Source organism: Delphinapterus leucas, chromosome 1, assembly GCF_059928025.1.
Source record: "Delphinapterus leucas isolate spDelLeu-1000000601 "Yukka" chromosome 1, BTC_Dleu_Yukka2, whole genome shotgun sequence".
In the NCBI taxonomy this organism is placed as follows: domain Eukaryota; kingdom Metazoa; phylum Chordata; class Mammalia; order Artiodactyla; family Monodontidae; genus Delphinapterus; species Delphinapterus leucas.
Window position 1 is genome coordinate 84,821,109 of NC_143129.1, and position 21,322 is coordinate 84,842,430.

At 38.9% G+C, this 21,322-nt stretch overlaps 1 protein-coding gene across 3 annotated transcripts in view; it reads right to left on the minus strand.

Moving 5' to 3' along the window:
- Positions 1–6,765, minus strand: part of PDE4DIP (phosphodiesterase 4D interacting protein) — a 230,620-nt gene extending 223,855 nt beyond the window's left edge. For 2 of the 3 annotated variants that reach the window (XM_089916999.1, XM_089916997.1), the window contains exon 1: positions 5,558–6,765. In XM_089916999.1, the coding sequence (XP_089773125.1) occupies positions 5,558–5,790 (233 nt within the window). In that variant the 5' untranslated portion in view covers positions 5,791–6,765. The remainder of the gene's footprint in view (positions 1–5,557) is intronic. The other variant, XM_089917001.1, reaches the window with a different exon arrangement.
- Positions 6,766–21,322: the final 14,557 nt, after the last annotated feature.

Consider the following 21,322-nt stretch of genomic DNA (forward strand, 5'->3'; position numbering starts at 1 on the left):
CGACCTAGCAATCCCACTACTGGGCATATACCCTGAGAAAACCATAATTCAAAAAGAGTCATGTACCAAAATATTCATTGCAGCTCTATTTACAATAGCCAGGAGATGGAAACAACCTAAGTGTCCATCATCGGATGAATGGATAAATAAGATGTGGCACACATATACAATGGAATATTACTCGGCCATAAAAAGAAATGAAATTGAGCTATTTGTAATGAGGTGGATGGACCTAGAATCTGTCATACAGAGTGAAGTAAGTCAGAAAGAGAAAGACAAATACTGTATGCTAACACATATATATGGAATTTAAGAAAAAAATAATGTCATGAAGAACATAGGGGTAAGACGGGAATAAAGACACAGGCCTACTAGAGAATGGACTTGAGGATATTGGGAGGGGGAAGGGTAAGCTGTGACAAAGTGAGAGAGCGGCATGGACATATATACACTACCAAACGTAAAATAGATACCTAGTGGGAAGCAGCCGCATAGCAAAGGGAGATCAGCTCGGTGCTTTGTGACCACCTAGAGGGGTGGGATAGGGAGGGTGGGAGGGAGGGAGGCACAAGAGGGAAGAGATATGCGAACATATGTATATGTATAACTGATTCAGTTTGTTATAAAGCAGAAACTAACACAGCATTGTAAAGCAATTATACTCGAATAAAGATGTAAAAAGAAAAAGAAAACATAGGAAAATATTTTTGTGACCTTGGGTTAAGTAATGGTGTCTTAAATGTAACATTAAAAGCAAAATCCTTTAAAAAAATTTGATAGTTTGGACTTACTTTACAGAATTTTAAAAACTTCTGGCCTTCAAAAGATACTGTTACTAAAATGAAAAGACAAACTATAGATTGGGAGAAAATAGTTACAAAGTACATATATAATAAAAACTTGTATTTAGAATAAAGAACTCTTAGATTTAACAATAAAAAAGCAAACAACTCCACAAAAAATGGGCCAAAAATTTCAACAAACACTTCACCAAAAATATACAGATGGTATTAAAGCACATGAAAAGATGTTCAATATATGTAGTCAATGGGAATTACAAATCAAAATCATAATAAGATACCATTTCACACTCACTAGAATGGCTATCATAAAAAAAGACAGTAACAAATGTCAGCAAGGATGTGGAGAAATAGGGACCTTCATACATCTCTACTGGGAATGTAAAAGGCAAGATCCCTTTGACAAAGATTTTGGCAATTTTCTAAGAAGTTAAACATATGCCTACTGTTCTGCTCCTAGAAATTCACCCAAGAGAAATGAAAGCATATGTACACACAAAGACTTGTACATGAATATTCACAGCAGCTTTATCTGTAATAGCCGTAAAACTGGAAGCAACCCAACAGCTGGTGAATGAATAAACTAAATGTGGTATATCCATACAATGGAATACTACTCAGCAATGAAAGAAAATGAACTATTGATACCCATAACAGTATGGATAAATCTTAAAATAACTAAGCTGAGTGAAAGAAGCAAGGCAAAAACAAAGAGTTCATGCTGTATAATCCCATTTATATAAAATTCTAGAAAAAGCAAACTATCATGTAGTGACAAAAGGACCAGTGGTTGCCTGTGTGTTACTGGGGCAAGATGAGACCGAAGGGAGGGATTTTAAAAGGGCAGAAGGAAACTTTATAGGATGATGGACATGTGATGATTTCACAGGTATGTATTGATACACATATTGAGACTTTTCAAATTGTACATTTTAAATTTGCCCAGTTTACTGTATGTCAATTACATCTCAATAAAGCAGTAAGAAAAAAGTAAATAACAAAAAGAGAGATGGCTAAAGAGACACAATGGTTGAAGTTTGATGTTAGAAGTATACTGATCCTTCTTTGACATGATTTCCCACCACCCCCAACCTCCAATAGTTGCCTGCTGGTTCCAGGCTATCCACCTAGAATGTGCAATCTGCTAGGCTTCACAAGTGCCCATTGAGGCATATTGCCATAATCTGGCAACTCACTTAATTCCTCTTTTTAAATAGTTGTATACTTGAAAGAGGAAAACCTTTGAATGAAATCCTCATAGAAAAGTTCTATCACAGCATGCGTCTCATTTCAATAAGGCATTTTCCCAGGGCCATACATTTTGCTCATATCCCTCTGCTAAAATTTACTTCCTAAGAGAGTGGCATTGACATAGATACACTACCAAATGTAAAATGGATAGCTAGTGGGAAGCAGCCACATAGCACAGGGAGATCAGCTCGGTGCTTTGTGACCCCCTAGAGGGGTGGGATAGGGAGGGTGGGAGGGAGACACAAGAGGGAGGAGATATAGGGATGTATGTATATATATAGCTGATTCACTTTGTTATACAGCAGAAGCTAACTCGCCATTGTAAAGCAATTATACTCCAATAAAGATGTTAAAAAATATATAAATAAATAAAATTTACTTCCCATCCAACTCTGGCTTCGTTATCTTGTTAGGCCAGAAAAAGTTCATCCCCTGTGTGTGTGAAGCCCTCTCTGATCCTCTGCCTCTTAGCGCCATATCCAGTTACCATTAACCACGTGGTTCATATTACCAGCATGGAGGGGCTAAAACAAGGTCCCCCAGCCCCACTTCCGTATACCCCCATCATGAATTTTGCCTAAGGAAAGTAAGCTTGCCATTTGGAATTTAAACTTTACAATGAAGACAAACTGGTTCAGAGAAGAAATATGCAGGCACTTGAAAAACACATAAAGATTCCCAAGCCAAACAGACGACTACCTGAAGAAATAACATGTCAGCGAAAAAAAGAAGGTGCGCATGAGGAGAGAGGTTGATCATTAATGCCACTCACCATCCAAGGAAGAAAGAACCCATCTGTATCCTTTGATACTCTGTTTGAAGCTATTACTTTTTTTTTAAATTTAGAATTCACTGATTAATTCTCCTTATTCTAAATTCAAGTTTCACAAACAAACTTTTGATTATAATTTGGCTTCCAAATGTGGCAAGTATGCCAAGAGACCTCACTTAAATAAAAAAAGAGAGTCTAGTTCCCTAAGATGACTCCTCATTATAAATTAGTAATTTGCCATTCTAGGTTTATATAGTAGTCTTTTATTTATTTATTTTTTATTTCCACAGTCCATCTTACTGTTATAGTCCTTTTTCCATACTGTAGTTAGGTGAGCAGAGTTTAGAACTATAGATTCTCAACTACCTGAGGGTAGTTTTGCATCCAGTTTTGTACTGGCCTCCACCATCATTGCTTGGTTAAAAAAAAAAACAAAAAAAACCCAGTGAATTAAAATGAGCTGCTTACTTCCATTTTTAGTTGATTGGGAGTTAGAAAATTGGATACCAAAGATACTCCTTCCCAAGTGCAAGCCTCTAATACTCATAAACCTCTAGTACTATAGCTAAGACAGGTTGTTGTTGTTGTTTTTAATATGGAGTAGTTTTTTGTTTGTTTGTTTGCTTGGTTTTGGGATTTTTTTTTAATTTTATTTTTTGGCTGCTTTGGGTCTTCGTTGCTGCCTGTGGGCTTTCTCTAGTTGTGGCGAGGGGGGGCTACTCTTTGTTGCGGTGCATGGGCTCCTCATTGCGATGGCTTCTGTTTGTTGCGGAGCACGGGCTCTAGGTGGGTGGGCTTCAGTAGTTGCAGCACGCAGGCCCTAGAGCGCAGGCTCAGTATTTGTGGCACATGGGCTCAGTTGCTCCACGGCATGTGGGATCTTCCCGGACCAGGGCTTGAACCCAAGTCCCGTGCATTGGCAGGGAGATTCTTAACCACTGCGCCACCAGGGAAGTCCAAGACAGGTATGTTTTTAAAAGTATGTTGCACATTCCTAGAGAACTGATTTTTAAATGAGGGTCAGAGTAGCACCAACCTCAGTGAAGTTTCTGACACTGTTTCATTTGAGTATTCCTGAAATGTTTAAAAACATTTCAAGCCTCATCACATCAACTAAGATGAATGTAGAGACATGTCAGATGAATAACTATTAAGGAAATAATGAAAGCATATACCTTCTATTTTAACAATTAAACCACAATTTAGAGAACTAATTCTAACACTACAAACTTTTTGTTACCAAAGACAGTAAGAAAAATCACATCTTTAGGATAACGAGTCATGACACATTTAAAATTTTGCAATGGTAATGCTTCTTTTGATGAAAAGAGTTCACCCCAGTATATATAAAGTAGTTAAGAAACTTTAAATTATAAATATATATTCAGATTAATTTTTTTTGTTTCAGGCTTTAAAAAAAATTCCAAAGTAATCTGTGAAAAATATTCAACACACCATAGATACACATGTTTAAAAAAGCAATTATGTTTGGGCTAAAATTCCACTTTATAAAAAATCAAATAATGAATACTTCTTGCTTCATTCCTTCTTAAAAGCAATAATTTATCATGAGTTTCTTAATAGAAATGTGATTCCTTTAAGTACTGTTAACTGAATAGTCTGACTCAGTTTTCTCAAATAAACAGTGGACAGTGTGATGAATAAATACAATTGCCTGTGAATAAATTAAGTTTCCTCATTCACAAATAAAACATAGTCTTGAGCACAAAATACAGATCGCATTAATATTTGGTTCTGTAATTAATACTCAGAAGACACAAATCCTGATTTTATGCATAGGAAACAGGCCTAGAGAAATGAAGAAACTTTTTTCAGATCCCAGTTAGTTAATGGCAGCTTAGATACTGAAACCACTATTGCCTTGTAGTTTGATTTGTGAGTGCTAGTTTCACATAAAAGAATAAGCTAAAGATGCTCTGACAAGGAAATGTTTATTTCAAAAAGTCAGCAGCACAATCTGTCTCTTCTCCAAAGAAATAGTATGTATGGCAGACTTTCATCCTGCTGCTGCTACATGAAGAAAATTTGGGCCTAATTTGTCTGGTCTTCCAAGCCAGAGCAACGGAAGTGACTGGGTTTAGGTGGGGCTCATCCTGCTGGGCGTCATCCAGCCAACAGGCAAGGCTCCAGCTCTGCAGGAGAAGAGAGGTAGCCTAGGAAAGAACCAACCCCCACCCTGCTGTCTGTATCTGATTGGGAGGGAAAAAAAGGATAAGATAAGGCAGTGGGTACTCTTTCAACTGTACACCCACACAAATTTCCTGGTCCTTTATCTTCTTTACCATTCCTAGCGCTTCCAACCTGGCATGGCCTTCTGAATCATGTGTTCATCTCTCCTTTGACTCGACCCAACCGGCATGGCCTTCCATCTCACCTCTACCAACAAAGCCGTTGACTACACGTTAAGCAAAGACCTTGGGGAGGGACTGCGTTTCCTAAGCTTTAGTCCGGTACAATCCAGCTCCACACCTGTATTTCTAGGCAACTCCCTACTGTCTCTCCCCGACCTGTCCCCGCCACCAGCTCCATCACCCCCCTGTCCCCAGCCGTGCCCTCCAACTTGCTCCAAGCTAATGTCACCCTGTGCCAACCCCTCCCAAGCGCTCGGGGCTGCAGCCCGTGGGTCCCCGAAAGCGTTTCTCCTAACCAGCGCAAAGGGCGCCGCCACTCCCGGTGCGGTCTGCAGCCTCCAGGGCTCCCGCGCCGCTCTCACCTCATCCAGGGTGCGGCTGCCGCGGCTGCCTCTTCCTCCTCGGCCGCTGCTGCCCAGCTCCCGGACGGCTCGGGATGCCGTCGTTCCCGGCCGGGAGACTGCCGTGAGGACTGTGGGGTTCGCGCCGTGTCCCTGGACCAGTAGGGCGCGTGGCGCGCCCGGCTGGACGCGCGGCAGCAGCGGCCGCAGTCGCAGCGGCGGCGGCAGCAGGACCCGCTGTCAGTCCTCTTCATGAATTTCACGGGCCTGGACAGCCCAATCCTAGTTACCGTCCTTGCTTGGTTTTCCTAAGGTCTTCCCGCACTGCCAGGGCGCATCCTCTGGGCGTGGATTACCATCCACTCCAGTTGCCACTGTCGTGTTGGAGACCTGGAAAGACCAGGCCTCCTCCGCGGCTGCCTCGGCCACCTGCTCCGCCCAGATTGCTTCGGTCCCTCTCGCACAAACGCCCGCCGCTGCCTCTTAACCCTCTGTCATCTCCCCGTTTTCTCTCCACCCACCACCTCAACCTGGAGAGCTTTTCACTTCCAGACCTGCTTTCTTTTTTCTTCCTGTCTGCTTCATTGTCACCGTCCTCAATTTCCAACCTCAAAAAGTTTCTCCTTTTCTCATTCCCTCTCTCCATATTTTCCTGGTTTTTGTCCTCCACCCTCCAAATCAGTCATCCTCTTATATTTTATATTATTCTCCTCAGAATCATTACTTCTCCAGGTTGTTGTCTAGCCTCCTTTCCCTCTCTTCCCTTCTTATCCCCTCATTTAAAATCTTTTCAATTTTTCTTTTAGTTATTGTAAAAACCTTTCTCCTAAACAACCTCAATTTTCCTTTCTGTTGAGACTTTCTGATTGTCATTTTTCATGAAGAACTCATAGTAAAGTGTATATAGCTTGGTATCCACCATCAAGTCAGAGGGAGTTTTCATGGTTAAAAAAAAGTTCCTAGGTCAAATAAATCGTCCACTAAATGTTTGTTCTGAAAACCCTTTTCTTATATTCAAGTGTCCTCTAAGAATGGAAGCTGAGTCTCCAGCAAAGCAGAACGCTCCTGCTGCACTATTCTATAGAAGGCCCCCGCTTACTGGTTCCACTTAATTTTTCGACTTTACCATGGTGTGAAAGCGATATGCATTCAGTAGAAACCAGATTTAGAGCTTTGAATTTTGATCTTTTCCTGGGCTAGAGATATGGGGTAATACTCCCTGGTGATGCTGGGCTCCCAGTCAGATACATTAATAACCATTCTGTACCCATACAACCAGTCTGTTTTTCACTTTCTGTATAGTATTCAATAAATTACATGAAATATTCAACACTTTTTTATTATAAAATAGGCTTTGTGTTAGATGATTTTGCCTAACTGTAGGCTAATGTAAGTGTTTTGAGCACATTTAAGGTGGGCTAGGCTAAGCTGTGATGTTTGGTACGTTAGGTATATAAAATGCATTTTGACTTAAGGTATTTTCAACTTACAATGGGTTTATAGGGAGGTAACCCCAGTGTGACCTGCAAGACCTGCAAGGGACAAGGTTTATCTTTGTAGTGGGTACTATGGATCCCAAGGTTCATAGGCAATAGCCACTATTATTTTTATTTTTTATTTTTTGCAGTACGCGGGCCTCTCACTGCTGTGGCCTCTCCTGTTGCGGAGCACAGGCTCCGGACTCGCAGGCTCAGCGGCCATGGCTCACGGGCCCAGCCGCTCCGCGGCATGTGGGATCTTCCTGTACCGGGGCACGAACCCACGTCCCCTGCATCAGCAGGCGGACTCTCAACCACTGGGCCACCAGAGAAGCCCAGTCACTATTATTGATTAACTCAGTGTGAATAAAGCTGAACTCTTCTTAACTCATTTTTTCCTCCCAAATCTGCTCTTCAGTTCTGTTTTATTAACCCCAACACTACCATCCACTGAGTTGCCTAAGCCTCAAAACTGGGAGTAATCAGAGACGTATTTCACTCATGAAACTCATCCAGTCTTTCATTCTGCTTCTTTACTATTTCTTTATCTTTAAGTAGTCTCTCCCATCATGATTCCAACTGCTTCCAGAAAATGACACTATCAGGTATCTCATTCTTTCTTTCAAACCTCCTAACTTAATCTATATCTTTACCTCTCTTTTTCCCCCAATCTATCTTACTGAAGCAACTTACTCTATCACTCTCATCTCTACTAGGGAATTCTTAATTATCTTTTGTTGTCTTAGTATCTTTGGCCTCCCTTTCTCCATTAGCTCCATGCCCAGGCTATAAACATGCTCAAGTTTCCTCATCGCTAAAACAAAGCCTTCCCCCTCTAACCACCATATCATATCTCTCACTTCCGTTCATAACCAGTTTGCTTATATGCACTGTATGCATTTGATGTCTATACTTCCTGACTTTACATACATTCTTTGCCACCTAATTCTCTGAAATCAGGCTTCTAATCCTATTAGTTGAAGTTGCTCTCCTAGCAGACTCAGACTTTGGCTTTGTCCATAGGCTAGTGGTAGATTTTATCTAATACACAAATTGAAACAAATGGGGTTCCCAAATTTAAAATGAATATGCCGTCTTCATTAGTTGAGGCAGATAAACAGTTCAGTGAAGTTACTGCAAACTCAAAAGCTAAGAAGTGCTGAAACTTCCACTTCCAGTTAAGATGGAGGGGCATGTATCAGACTGACTCTTCCCCCCCTTGGGTGTGGGGATGGGTGGGATAGAATAGAATTTATAAATATGTAAGTATTACATATATAAATATAGAAAAATATAAAAACAACTCTTTGAAGCCACTGACAAATAACCTAAGCACACAGGACTTGAATCTATGATCCTTGAGAAGAGAAGCACATGAAATGAACTCCATATTCACCCTGGGATTTTTCTCCTGAGGGAATTTTCCAAATCAGGCACTATAGAATAAAGTCCAAATAAAAGATGCAGTATTACTGGGCTGAAGACTCAAATAAAGTTCAGAGCTGCCAAAGTGGCTGAGACTTGAAGGAGGACTCCCAGGGAGGGGAAGAATGGCAGAGAAGTAGTAGCTCGATAATCTCGGTACAAATTCCCCTCAAGATAGTGGCCAGTTTCTAAACCCAGCATATGCAAAACAAGATGCCAAAAAGCATACCAGGAAACAGCAGTTTGGAGGGTAATGAGCTAAGTAGAGATTTCAGCATCCAACACAATTTGGACTTCAAGCCTCTCCAAGGTAGAAAGACAGCCAGAGCTTTCAGTTGAGACCCCTTAAAAGGCCATACCCTTAGAGTAAGGGTAGTACAGTAATGAAACAATAGATCTAACAAAGCTTAAGACCCAGTCTTTATAGGATCAAAGTGATCCACTAGTATTCCTTCTGCCTACCAGAACAAAACTTAACTCTTCGGAAGTTAGATAACATTATCCAGAGCCTCTACAATTTTTTCATCTACAATGTATAGGATCCAATATAAAATTATAAGGCATGGTAAAAATGAAATTCAAATGACTAAACACTAAAAGTTAACAGAAACATACCCAGATATTAGAGCTAACAGGACTTTAAATTAACTATGACTAGTAGGTTTAAGTAAATAGAGGAAAAGATGGGCAAAAATGATAAGATGGATAATTTACTTCAATATAGAGTTGGCATCTATAAAAAATCAGATGGACATTCTAAATACAAAAAATACAATAAATGGAAATAAGAACCCATTGGGTGTGTGTAACAGCAGTCTGAATGCAGCAGAAGTCAGAATCAGTGAAGTGGAAGATAGGTCAATAGGTGATTCCAAAATGAGCGACAGAAAAAAAAAAAAAAAGAGCACAGCATCAAAGACACGTGGAATACAGTAAAAAAGTATAATATATGTGAAATTACAGTCCTTGAAAAAGAAGAGAAAGAGTAAGGGCTAGAAGAAATGTTCCAGTAGATAAAGACCAAGAATTTTCTAAAACTGGTAGAAGACATTGACTTCTCAGATTCCAGAAGTTCCGCAAACCCCACGTAGAATAAATGACCAATATCCCTCAGGATATTAGAAGCAGTTTCTAAAATTCTGAAATTTGCTAAAGAGAATTCTCCAATTAAAACAAAGGGGAGGGCTTCCCTGGTGGCGCAGTGGTTGAGAGTATGCCTGCCGATGCAGGGGACACGGCTTCGTGCCCCGGTCCAGGAAGATCCCACATGCCGCGGAGCGGCTGGGCCCGTGAGCCATGGCCGCTGAGCCTGCGCGTCCAGAGCCTGTGCTCCGCAACGGGAGAGGCCACAACAGTGAGAGGCCCGCGTACCGCAAAAAACAAAAAAAACAAAGGGGAAATCTTGACCAAGAGGCAGTTTTCACAGACCTAGTCAATTCCATAGCATTTATACAGTGGCAGGAGTCATTGTGCAAGGGCTGAAAATGAACACGCACAAGAGAGTATAGGAAATTATGTCACTAAACAGAGCCTATATTCAAATCAGCCTTTGGGTGCCACAAGAAAAGGGGGCTCAAAGGGGAAATGAAAATTAATCAATTTTCATTATGCTCGTGTAAAATCAAAACCAATAAGCTCATTACACTGATGAAATAAAATTCATATTTTATTGCAAGACAAGAAAAATTTAAACATAAAATTTTTCTCTGCCCATTTGGGCCTCCACCCTCCCTCTTAGTGTGTGTTGTGCATCTGCATTAACCAGACCTCCTTAGGAAGTTACATTCCTTCTTAAACTATAAAGGGTCACAATTCCTTAGGAGATAACCTTCCTTCTTAATCTTGTAAGGGGCTGCAATAACCCATGACCCACAACTCACTTTGCACCTGTAGATCTGATTGTGTAAACTGTCAATAATACATCATTTGACGTGTACCCCATTGTCTCAAAAACTTGTGTAACTGTGCTTTGACCTCAGAGCTTTCTGAAAGACTGTTTCCCAGCTTATAATCCTCAGGTTGGCTCAAGTAAAATTCTCCATTTCTTTCTTAGATCGACTGCTGATCAAATTTTTTCATCAACAATACCATAGTTAGTAACCTGAAAATGAGACTGCCAACCTGTAAATTTCTAAATTTTATAACAAGGCAGGAAGATCTCAAGTGTCCTTCCCTGAAAGAGGAAAGAATTTATGTAGGTGAGTTCCACCTCTACCTGCCACATTTTAAACACAATACCATAATTAACCTCTTCATGGGAAACATTTCTCTCAATGAGACTATGTTTACAAATCATAGATAACTGGCATAAAGCAGATAACTGTCATAGAACAATTAGTAAGCCAGAGAAGCTAACTCTGTAAAGATTTTTCTCTTCTTTCTCTACTCTTGACACTGAGTTTCTGCTATGATGTTTAGAAACAGCTATGTGGTTCTGACATATCTCACCAAGTACTACACTGTGTTCTGATAACACCATTTGTTTGGGTAGCTCTATGGCTTTGGAGTTGATGTTTTTATTTTAATGTTTTGGCTTGATTAAATTAATATTAATTTAATATTTTTAATAATTCAGTAGTTTAGTATTAAGTATCCTATTACATTTTGGATTGTTTGAAAGTAAGAGACATGAGAAATTTTGACTGAATCAATTCAAATTTAGGATACTAAATAAAATTTCCAGTGAAAACAGCTCAAGCTATACCTGATGAAACAACTCTGATTCTACCCAGGCACCTGTCTAAGAACACTGCTAGCAAAGACTGAGTAGCATAAGTAATTGGAGAATAATGATTTTTTGCATTTTAATTTCTGTGAACTTAGTAAAGGAGTCTGGATTTTCTATGGGGTTTAATTTACAAGGGATGGAGATTTAATCTGCCAACTTTATTTCTTTCCTGGAAATTTGATAATGAAAAAGGTTAATATCCAAATTTGAAGTATCTTCTGATAATGTACAATTTTAGTGTCTTTCTCCGGACATTTTATTTCATTACATAATTTTTAGTGTACTAGATTAGACAACATAACAGGTTAGTAGTTTAACCTAGCAAATGGAATAGGAAATAGTAGGAATTATGTTTTTTGGCCTTGCTTACAGTAAGGCTTTGGAATTAAGTTAATATGGACTAGCTTGACCCATTTCAGAGTTTTCTTAGCGTAAAATTTAACTATCCTCCTGTGGTTTTCAGAGTGGGGCCACATGAAGGTGGGGGAGAACTTGTCCTAATAGACTGCTATCCCCTCCCCAAGGAAGAAAGCCAACCTCTGGTTTGGCTTAATGGCAAAGCCCAAACGGCTAAGAGAACAAAAAGCCAGATAATATTAGGAGGAAGTTCTTTTGCCACGGTGCCCATCTTTCCATAATAGAGAAACTTCCATTTAGACTCCTTTTAGGGGAATGCTCCTTAGTCTTTCTCATCCCTTTCACTTATCATTCCTCCAGGAAGGAGTGATTTATCTGAATCATGATTTTTTCTTTAAGTTTTAATAATAATGAACTTGTTTTAGTTTTTTGTTTGCTTGCTTTAGTAATAAATTTGTTTTAAAACGACTTCAATATTTGATATCAAGTATATTTTTAAAAACCCTAAAATGACAGAAATTTTAAAAAAAAAAGCCCATAAAATCACACCCATTAGGATGGCTACTATCAAAAACAACCCAGAAAATGTCATGTTGGCAAAGATGCGGAGAAATCAGGACACTTGTGTACTGTTAGTAGGAATGTAAAATGGTGCAGCCATGATGGAAAACAGTAAGGTGGTTCCTCAAAAAATTAAAAATAAAATTACCATATCCAGCAATCCCACCTCTAGGTATATAGTACCCAAAAGAACTGAAAGCAGGGTCTCAAAGAGATATTTTGCACCCATGTTCATAGCAGCATTATTCACAATAGCCAAAAAGTGGAAGCAACCCAAGTGTCCATCAATGGACGAATGGATAAAAAGTGTAGTAAATCAATATGATGCCCACCCACATTGAGGAGACCAATCTACTTTACTCAGTTTGCCAATTCAAATGCTAATCTCTTTCAGAAAGACCCTCACGGACACACCCAGATAAAATGTTTAAACAGATATCTAGGCACCCTGTGGCCTCAATAGGAAGCTTGAATAGAACAAAAAGACAGAAGGCTGAATCCTCTCCCTCTGCCTAACTGCTTGAGCTGAAATATACACCATTAGTACTCCAGTTCTCAGACCTTCTCAGACTGGACTATACCACTGGCTTTCCTGGATCTCCAGCTTGCAGATGGCCATTCTAGTAGGTGTGTAGTTGTATCTCATTTTTGTTATATTTTGCAATTGTCTAATGACATATGATGGTGAGTATCTTTTTTATATGCTTATTTGCCATCTGTATATCTTCTTTTGTGCCTGGCCAGATCTTCTTCTTATTTTTAATAGTTTTTTAAGATTGTTGAATTCTAAGTGTTCTTTGAATATTTTGGATAACAATCTTTTATCAGATATGTACTTTGCAAATACTTTCTCCCAGTTTGTAGTTTGTCTTCTCATTCTCTTGACAGTGCTTTTCACCCAGCAGAAGTTTTTTAATTAAAATTAAATGCACGGTTTCCCTGGTGGTGCAGTGGATGAGAGTCTGCCTGCTGATGCTGGGGACATGGGTTCGTGCCCCGGTCCAGGAAGATCCCACATGCTGAGGAGCGGCTGGGCCTGTGTGCCATGGCCGCTGAGCCTGTGCATCTGGAGCCTGTGCTCCACAACGGGAGAGGCCACAGCAGTGAAAGGCCCGCATACCGCAAAAAAAAAAAAAAAAAATCATTGCCAAAGCTAAGGTCGTCTAGATTTTCTCTTATGTGATCTTCTAGCTTTATAATTTTGCATTTGCATTTAGGCCTGTGATCCATTTTGAGTTAATTTTTGTGAAAGGTATAAGGCCTATATCTAGATTTATTATTTTGCATGTGGATGTCCAGTTATTCTAGCACCTTTTGTTGAAAACACTATCCTTCCTCCATGATTTGTCTTTGCTCCTTTGTAAAAAGTCAGTTGACTATATTTTGTTGGTCTATTTCTGGGCTCTCTATCCTGTTCCATTGATGTATTCATCTATTCTTTCACCAATGTTACACTGTCTTGATTACTAAGGTAATGTCATCCTGTGACTTTGTTCTTCCCCTCCAATGTTGTGTTGGCTATTCTGGGTCTTTTGTCTCTGCATATAAACTTTAGAATCAGTTTGTGGTTATCTACAAAATAACTTGCCGATATGTTGATTGGGATTGTATTGAGTTTATAGATCAAGTTGGGAAGAAATGGCATCTTGAAAATATTGAGTCTTCCTATCCATGAACATGAGCTATCTCTCCATTTATTTAGTTCTTTTTTATTTCACAGGTTTTTTTTTTTACTGTATCCCCAGAATTGTGCAACCATCAATGCTATCTAATTTCAGAACATTTTTATCACCCCCCCCAAAGAAACTCCATAGCCATTATCACTCACCATTTCCATTCCTATCACCTGCTCTCCCTCCTCCCAGCCCCTGGCAACCACTAATCTACTTTCTGTCTTTATAGATGTGCTTATCCTGGACATTTCATATAAATAGAGTCATACAATATAAAGTCTTTCATGTCTGGCTTTTTTCACTTAGCATAAAATTTTCAAGGTACCATGTCATAGGATTCCATTCATTTTTATTGCTGAAAATATATCATATTGTAAGGAAATGCCGCATTTTGTTTATCCAGTTGATACACTTTCAGATTGTTTGCATTTTTTGACTATTATGAAAAACGCTGCCATGAAGGTTCATGTACACACTTTTTTTTTTGCAGTACACGGGCCTCTCACTGTTGTGGCCTCTCTCGTTGCGGAGCACAGGCTCCAGACGTGCAGGCTCAGTGGCCATGGCTCACGGGCCTAGCCACTCCACGGCACGTGGGATCTTCCCAGACTGGGGCACGAACCTGTGTCCCCTGCATCGGCAGGCAGACTCTCAACCACTGCGCCACCAGGGAAGCCCCCATGTACACACTTTTGAGTGGACATATGTTTTCAGCTCTTTTTGGTGGATACCTGGGAGTGGAATTGCTGGTCATATGGTAACTCTATGTTTAACTTTTCGAGGAACTGCCAAACTGTTTTCAAAAGTGGCTGCATGACTTTACATTACACACACACACACAATTCCCTTACCTGATATATGATTAGCAAATATTTTCTCACATGTTGGGGTTTGTCTTTTCAATTTCTTGATTATGTCCTTTGAAGCAAAACAGTTTCTACTTTTGATGAAGTCCATTTTATCTTATTTTTTTTTCCCCAGCTGTGCTTTTGAGGTCATACTTAAGAAATTATTGCTAAATCTAAGGTCATAGATTCATTCTTATATTTTATCCAAAGAGATACATAGTTTAGGTCATACATTTAGGTTGATATCAATTTTGAGATAATTTTTATATATGGTGTGAGGTAGGTGGTCCATCTTCTTTCTTTTACATGTGAATATTTAGTTATATCAACATTATTTGTTGAGGAGATTATTCTTCTCCTCATTGAATTATCTTGGCACCCTTGTTAAAAATCAGTTGATTGCAGATGACATGATACTATACATGGAGAACTCTAAAGATGCTACCATAAAACTACTAGAGCTAATCAATGAATTTGATAAAGTAGCAGGATACAAAATTAATGCACAGAAATCTATGGCATTCCTATACACTAATGATGAAAAATCTGAAAGAGATATTAAGGAAACACTCTCATTTACCAATGCAACAAAAAGAATAAAATACCTAGGAATAAACCTACTTAAGGAGACAAAATACCTGTATGCAGAAAACTATAAGACACTGATGAAAGAAATTAAGGATGATACAAATAGATGGAGAGATATACCATGTTCTTGGATTGGAAGAATCAACATTGTGAAAATGACTCTACTACCCAAAGCAATCTACAGATTCAATGCAATCCCTATCAAACTACCACTGGCATTTTTCACAGAACTAGAACAAAAAAATTCACAATTTGTATGGAAACACAAAAGACTCCGAATAGTCAAAGCAATGCTGAGAAAGAAAAACAGAGCTGGAGGAATCAGGCTCCCTGACTTCAGACTATACTACAAAGCTACAGTAATCAAGACAGTATGGTACTGGCACAAAAACAGAAATATAGATCAGTGGAACAGGATAGAAAGCCCAGAGATAAACCCACGCACATATGGTCACCTCATCTTTGATAAAGGAGGCAAGAATATACAATGGAGAAAAGACAGCCTCTTCAATAAGTGGTGCTGGGAAAACTGGACAGCTACATGTAAAAGAATGAAATTAGAACACTCCCTAACACCACACATAAAAATAAACTCAAAATGGATGAAAGACCTAAATGTAAGCCCAGACACTATAAAACTCTTAAAGGAAAACCTAGGCAGAACATTCTATGACATAAATCACAGCAAGATCCTTTTTGATCCACCTCCTAGAGAAATGGAAATAAAAACAAAAATAAACAAATGGGACCTAATGAAACTTCAAAGCTTTTGCACAGCAAAGGAAACCATAAACAAGCAAAAGACAACCCTCAGAATGGGAGAAAATATTTGCAAATGAAGCAACTGACAAAGGATTAATCTCCAAAATTTACAAACAGCTCATGCAGCTCAATATCAAAAAAGCAAACAACCCAATCCAAAAATGGGCAGAAGACCTAAATAGATATTTCTCCAAAGAAGACATACAGATTGCCAACAAACACATGAAAGGATGCTCAACAACACTAATCATTAGAGAAATGCAAATCAAAACTAAAATGAGGTATCACTTCACACCAGTCAGAATGGCCATCATCAAAAAATCTACAAACAATAAATGCTGGAGAGGGTGTGGAGAAAAGGGAACACTCTTGCACTGTTAGTGGGAATGTAAATTGATATAGCCACTATGAAGAACAGTTTGGAGATTCCTTAAAAAACTACAAATAGAACTGCTATACGACCCAGCAATCCCACTACTGGGCATATACCCTGAGAAAACCATAATTCAAAAAGAGTCATGTACCACAATGTTCACTGCAGCTCTATTTACAATAGCCAGGACATGGAAGCAACCTAAGTGTCCATCGACAGATGAATGGATAAAGAAGATGTGGCACATATATACAAGGGAATATTACTCAGCCATGAAAAGAAACGAAATTGAGTTATTTGTAGTGAGGTGGATGGACCTAGAGTATGTCATACAGAGTGAAGTAAGTCAGAAAGAGAAAAACAAATACCATATGCTAACTCACACGTATGGAATATTAAAAAAATGGTTATGAAGAACCTAGGGGCAGGATAGGAATAAAGACGCAGACCTACTATAGAATGGACTTGAGGACATGGGGAGGGGGAAGGGTAAGCTGTGACAAAGTGAGAGAGTGGCATGGACATATATACACTATCAAATGTAAAATCGATAGGTAGTGGGAAGCAGCCACATAGCACAGGGAGATCAGATCGGTGCTTTGTGACCACCTAGAGGAGTGGGATAGGGAGGGTGGGAGGGAGGGAGATGCAAGAGGGAAGAGATATGGTGATATATGTATATGTATAGCTGATTTAAAGATGTTAAAATTTTTTTAAAAATATCAGTTGACCATAGTTGTATAAATTTATTCTGGACTCTCAATTATGTTCCATTGATTTATATGTCTAGTATCATACTTATTCTAGTATTATACTGTCTTGATTACTGTTGCTTGCAGTAATTTTTAAAATTGGGAAGTGTGAATCCTTTAACTTTGCTATTCTTTTTCAAGATTGTTTTTATTATTCTGGGTCCTTTGCATTTCTTTATAAATTTTAGGATAAGCCTGCAATTTCTACCAAAAAAAAAAAAAAAGCCAGCTGGGATTTGATAGGGATTGCAATGAATATGTAGTTCAGTTTGTGGATTATTGTCATCTTAACCCTATTAAATCTTCTGATCCAGGCACATGGGATGTTTTCTTTCATTTCTTTCAACAATGTTTTGTAGTTTTCAGTGCATAAATCTTTCTTTTGTTAGATTTACCTAAATATTTCATTTATTTTGATGCTGTTATAAATGGAATTGAATTCTTATTTTTGGATTCTTCATTTCTAGTGCACAGAAATACAGTTGATTTTGCATATTGATTTTGTATCCTACAACTTTGATAAATTCACTAATTAATTATAAATTTTTGTGTGGGTTCCTTAGAATTTTCTATATACAAGATCAAGCCATTTGCAAACAGATTTAGAGTTTTCCTTTCCAATTTTGTTGGCTTTATTTCTTTTTCTTGCCCAACTGCCCTAGCTAGAACTTCAAATATAATGTTGAGAATTGGGGACAGTGGACATTTTTGTCTTGTTCCCAATCTTAGAGAAAAAGGCTTTCCATCTCCCACTTTTTAAATTTTTTTAATATAAATTTATTTATTTATTTATTTTTGGCTGCGTTGGGTCTTTGTTGCTGACGCAGGCTTTCTCTAGTTGCAGTGAGTGGGGACTACTCTTCGTTGCCATGCGCAGGCTTCTCATTGTGGTGGCTTCTCTTATTGCAAAGCATGGGCTCTAGGCACGCAGGCTTCAGTAGTTGCGGCACACGGGCTCAGTAGTTGTGGCTCGCGGGCTCTAGAACACAGGCTCACTAGTTGTGGTGCACAGGCTTAGTTGCTCCGCAGCATGTGGGATCTTCCAAGACCAGGGCTCAAACCCGTGTCCCCTGCACTGGCAGGCGGATTCTTAACCACTGCGCCACCAGGGAAGTCCCCAGTCCCTCATTTTAAGTATAATGTTAGCTGTGGGTTTCTCATAGATGTATTTTATCAGGTTGAGGAAAACCTCTTCTATTCCTAGTTTCTTGATTGTTTTTAAGAGGAAAAAGTGTTAGATTTTCTCAAATGCTTTTCTGCTTTTGAGATGATGTGGGTTTTGTCCTTTATTATATTAGTATGGTACATTACATTTATTGATTTTCATATGTTGAACCAGCCTTGAGTTCCTGGGATAAATCTCACTTGGTCATTATGTATAATCCTTTTTATATGCTGCTGGGAATAGTTTACTACTACTTTGCTACTTATCTTTGTGTAAGTCATATTGGTCTGTCATTTTCATTTCTGGTGAAGTCTTTGGTTTTGGTATCAGAGTAATAGTGGCCTCATAAAATGACTTGGGAGGTGTTCTCTCTTCTATTTTTGTTTTTCTTTCTTTTTTTTTTTCTTTTTTTTGGTAGGGGGAAGGGTTTGCAAAGGATTAGTGTTCTTTAAACATTTGCTATAATTCACAAGTTAAGGCTTCTGGACCTGAATTCTTCCTTGTGGGAAGTTTTACTACTACTACTATTACTGCTACTATGACTACTACTACTCATTTAATCTCTGGTTATAGGCCTATTCAGGTTTCCTATTTCTTCTTGAATCAGTTCAGGTGGCTTGTGTCTTTCTTGGAATGTGTCCTTTTCATCTAGTTTATCTAATTTGTTGGCATACAATTGTTCATAGTATTCCCTTATAATCCTTTTTATTTCTATGGGCAGTAGTAATATGCCCTCTTTCATTTGTAATTTGATCATGTATTTGCTGGTGTCCCCACCAGCATCTCCTCCCCTAAAACAAAACCTCCAGAAAATTCCATTTGAGACAAATTTCAACAGTTACAAAGACCAACTTAAAAAAAAAACAAACACAAAATGCCTCTGGTGCATTTACATAAATGTGGTAAATGGTATTTGTATCCAGTCTAACATGGATGTAAACTACCTTCTTGAGTTGTTTTTGTTCACTCTTCAAAAAAAGTGGTTTAAAATTTATACAAATTTTATAAGAGCTCTGGCAGCACTCAAATATCATCCAATATACATAATACCTGCTTCCCAGAGTGTTGAAGCACTTTAGAGGTTCAACTGAGGCTTTTGTCCTATGGGTATTTTTAGGTTTTCTAAGCAGTATTTATCATCTTTTTTCATAGAGCATATTAAAAAAAAATCAAATAGCAACATAAAACTTGTTAAAAACCCAAACTCAATTGTAGTAATTTAAGCTGAAGTTTTGCCATTTGTGGTAACAAAAATGATGGATACCAAGAAAAATACACTTCCTATTCCCAGAGTAATATAAAAATCGAATAATTTTATTTTTGGAGCAAGAACTTTTTCATAAACTGGGGTACATACAACACACAGTCAGAATGAGGAGACTAGTAAAAAAGGCATGTATCATACAAAATTTAAAAAATTCAAATCCTCCACAAAATGTATATTGTAATACAACCTCTTCCCAGCTAAAGGCTAGCAGAGAGAGAACAGCTGGAAGTCTATGATCTCCAGCCATTAAACTAGAGGGAACCAAAGGTGCTAAGATCACTTCTGTCCCCTGCTAGGGCCTAGGTCCTTCTCTGTGTAGGGCTGTATCCAGTAATAGGTGAGTATTTTTGAGAAGATGCTGGCCTCAGTGCAGGTACATTCTAGTTTGCTCTCTCTGTGTGGTAAAGAGTCTGACTGCCTCTTTAGCAAAGACCTGCTGTTTCTAAGCTAGATGTGTAAGTCTGCCTAATTCTGGGGTAAAATGTTAGTAAGGCCTTTGAGTCATCACAGATCTAAATCCATGCTCCCCACTTAGTTTGATCAGTAGTAAAAGTAGTATTATTATTTCTATGTTTGGTTCCTATGTCTATTTCCCAATTTGATACCAACTTATAAGAGGAAGAAAGGATTGTTGTCTTGATACCCTAAAACTCCAACCCAAAGCTGCCATTGTCATGTCCTCAAAAAGCAACAGGTTGCATAAATAGCAGATTTTTTAAAAAGGAATTGCTTCTGGGATTTTGGTTATCATCTGCCTAAGGGCTCCAAAGGAGGTAAGCCTCCTTCGAGAAATGGCACATAGACCTTTGGGTCTGACTGTCAGATTCCCAGAACCAGAGGATCATACTCCCTAACAAAGTAGGGAGAAAAAGGTCCCATATCAGATAGTGATGGAGTGAAAGGATGGGCTAGGGAGCTGGGGGAGGATGACCACAAGAGACAGATTAACATTGCGTCTTTGGAAAGGACAGAATTTACCACAAAGAAGAAATGGCAGTAAGCTAGGTTGTTCCCCATTTAGTCACATTTAATGTCATATTGGATTAGGTTTTATGGCACGTAGAGCCAAGTAAGTCAGGCTAATAATTCTTTTTAATAAGGAAGGATAACAAAGATTAGTAATAACTGCAAGATCTGACCCTTAAGATTGTAAAGAAAATCACTCAGAAAGAAAGTTGTTTACTCGTTTCTGAAACACCAGTATGGGTAGAAAAGAGTAAAGAAGCAGGAGCTGAAGGACTATAAGAGGAGGAAGCTAAACAACACTTGAAGTTGTTGAGACAACGGCAGCTACAATCAGGAAATTGTCATGGCTGCTAGGAACAACTCAAGCCACTTGGACTCCACAGAAAGGGAATAGGGCTGCAGGTCTGAGGGGACAAGCTGGGTAGACACTCAGGGGAAAAAAAAAAAAAAAAGAAAGAACTACCCAAGGCTTTTATTATTCCAGACTGAGCGGTGGGAAAGCAATGGAGATGGAGGTGGGTTGGGTGATAATGGGAGACAGAACCAGGTCTCTGTTAGAAAAATGTAACCTCTACCAGCAAACAACATGTTCCTTTTGTTCACCTTTGTATAACCCAGTGCCTGCTATTCCTAGCCAATTGAACAATAAATATTTGTTGAATAACTAACTGGATGAATGTAGAGAATGGTGATGGATGTGTCTTCACTTAGTATAGACCTCTTTTCTTGCAGACCTCTTCTCTTAAGCGAGTGTTCAGTCTGGAGGTGGATACGGGCCACAGGTTGCTGGGACTGTTATTTATTCATCTTCGTCACCTATCTCAGTGTCTGGCATATAATTAG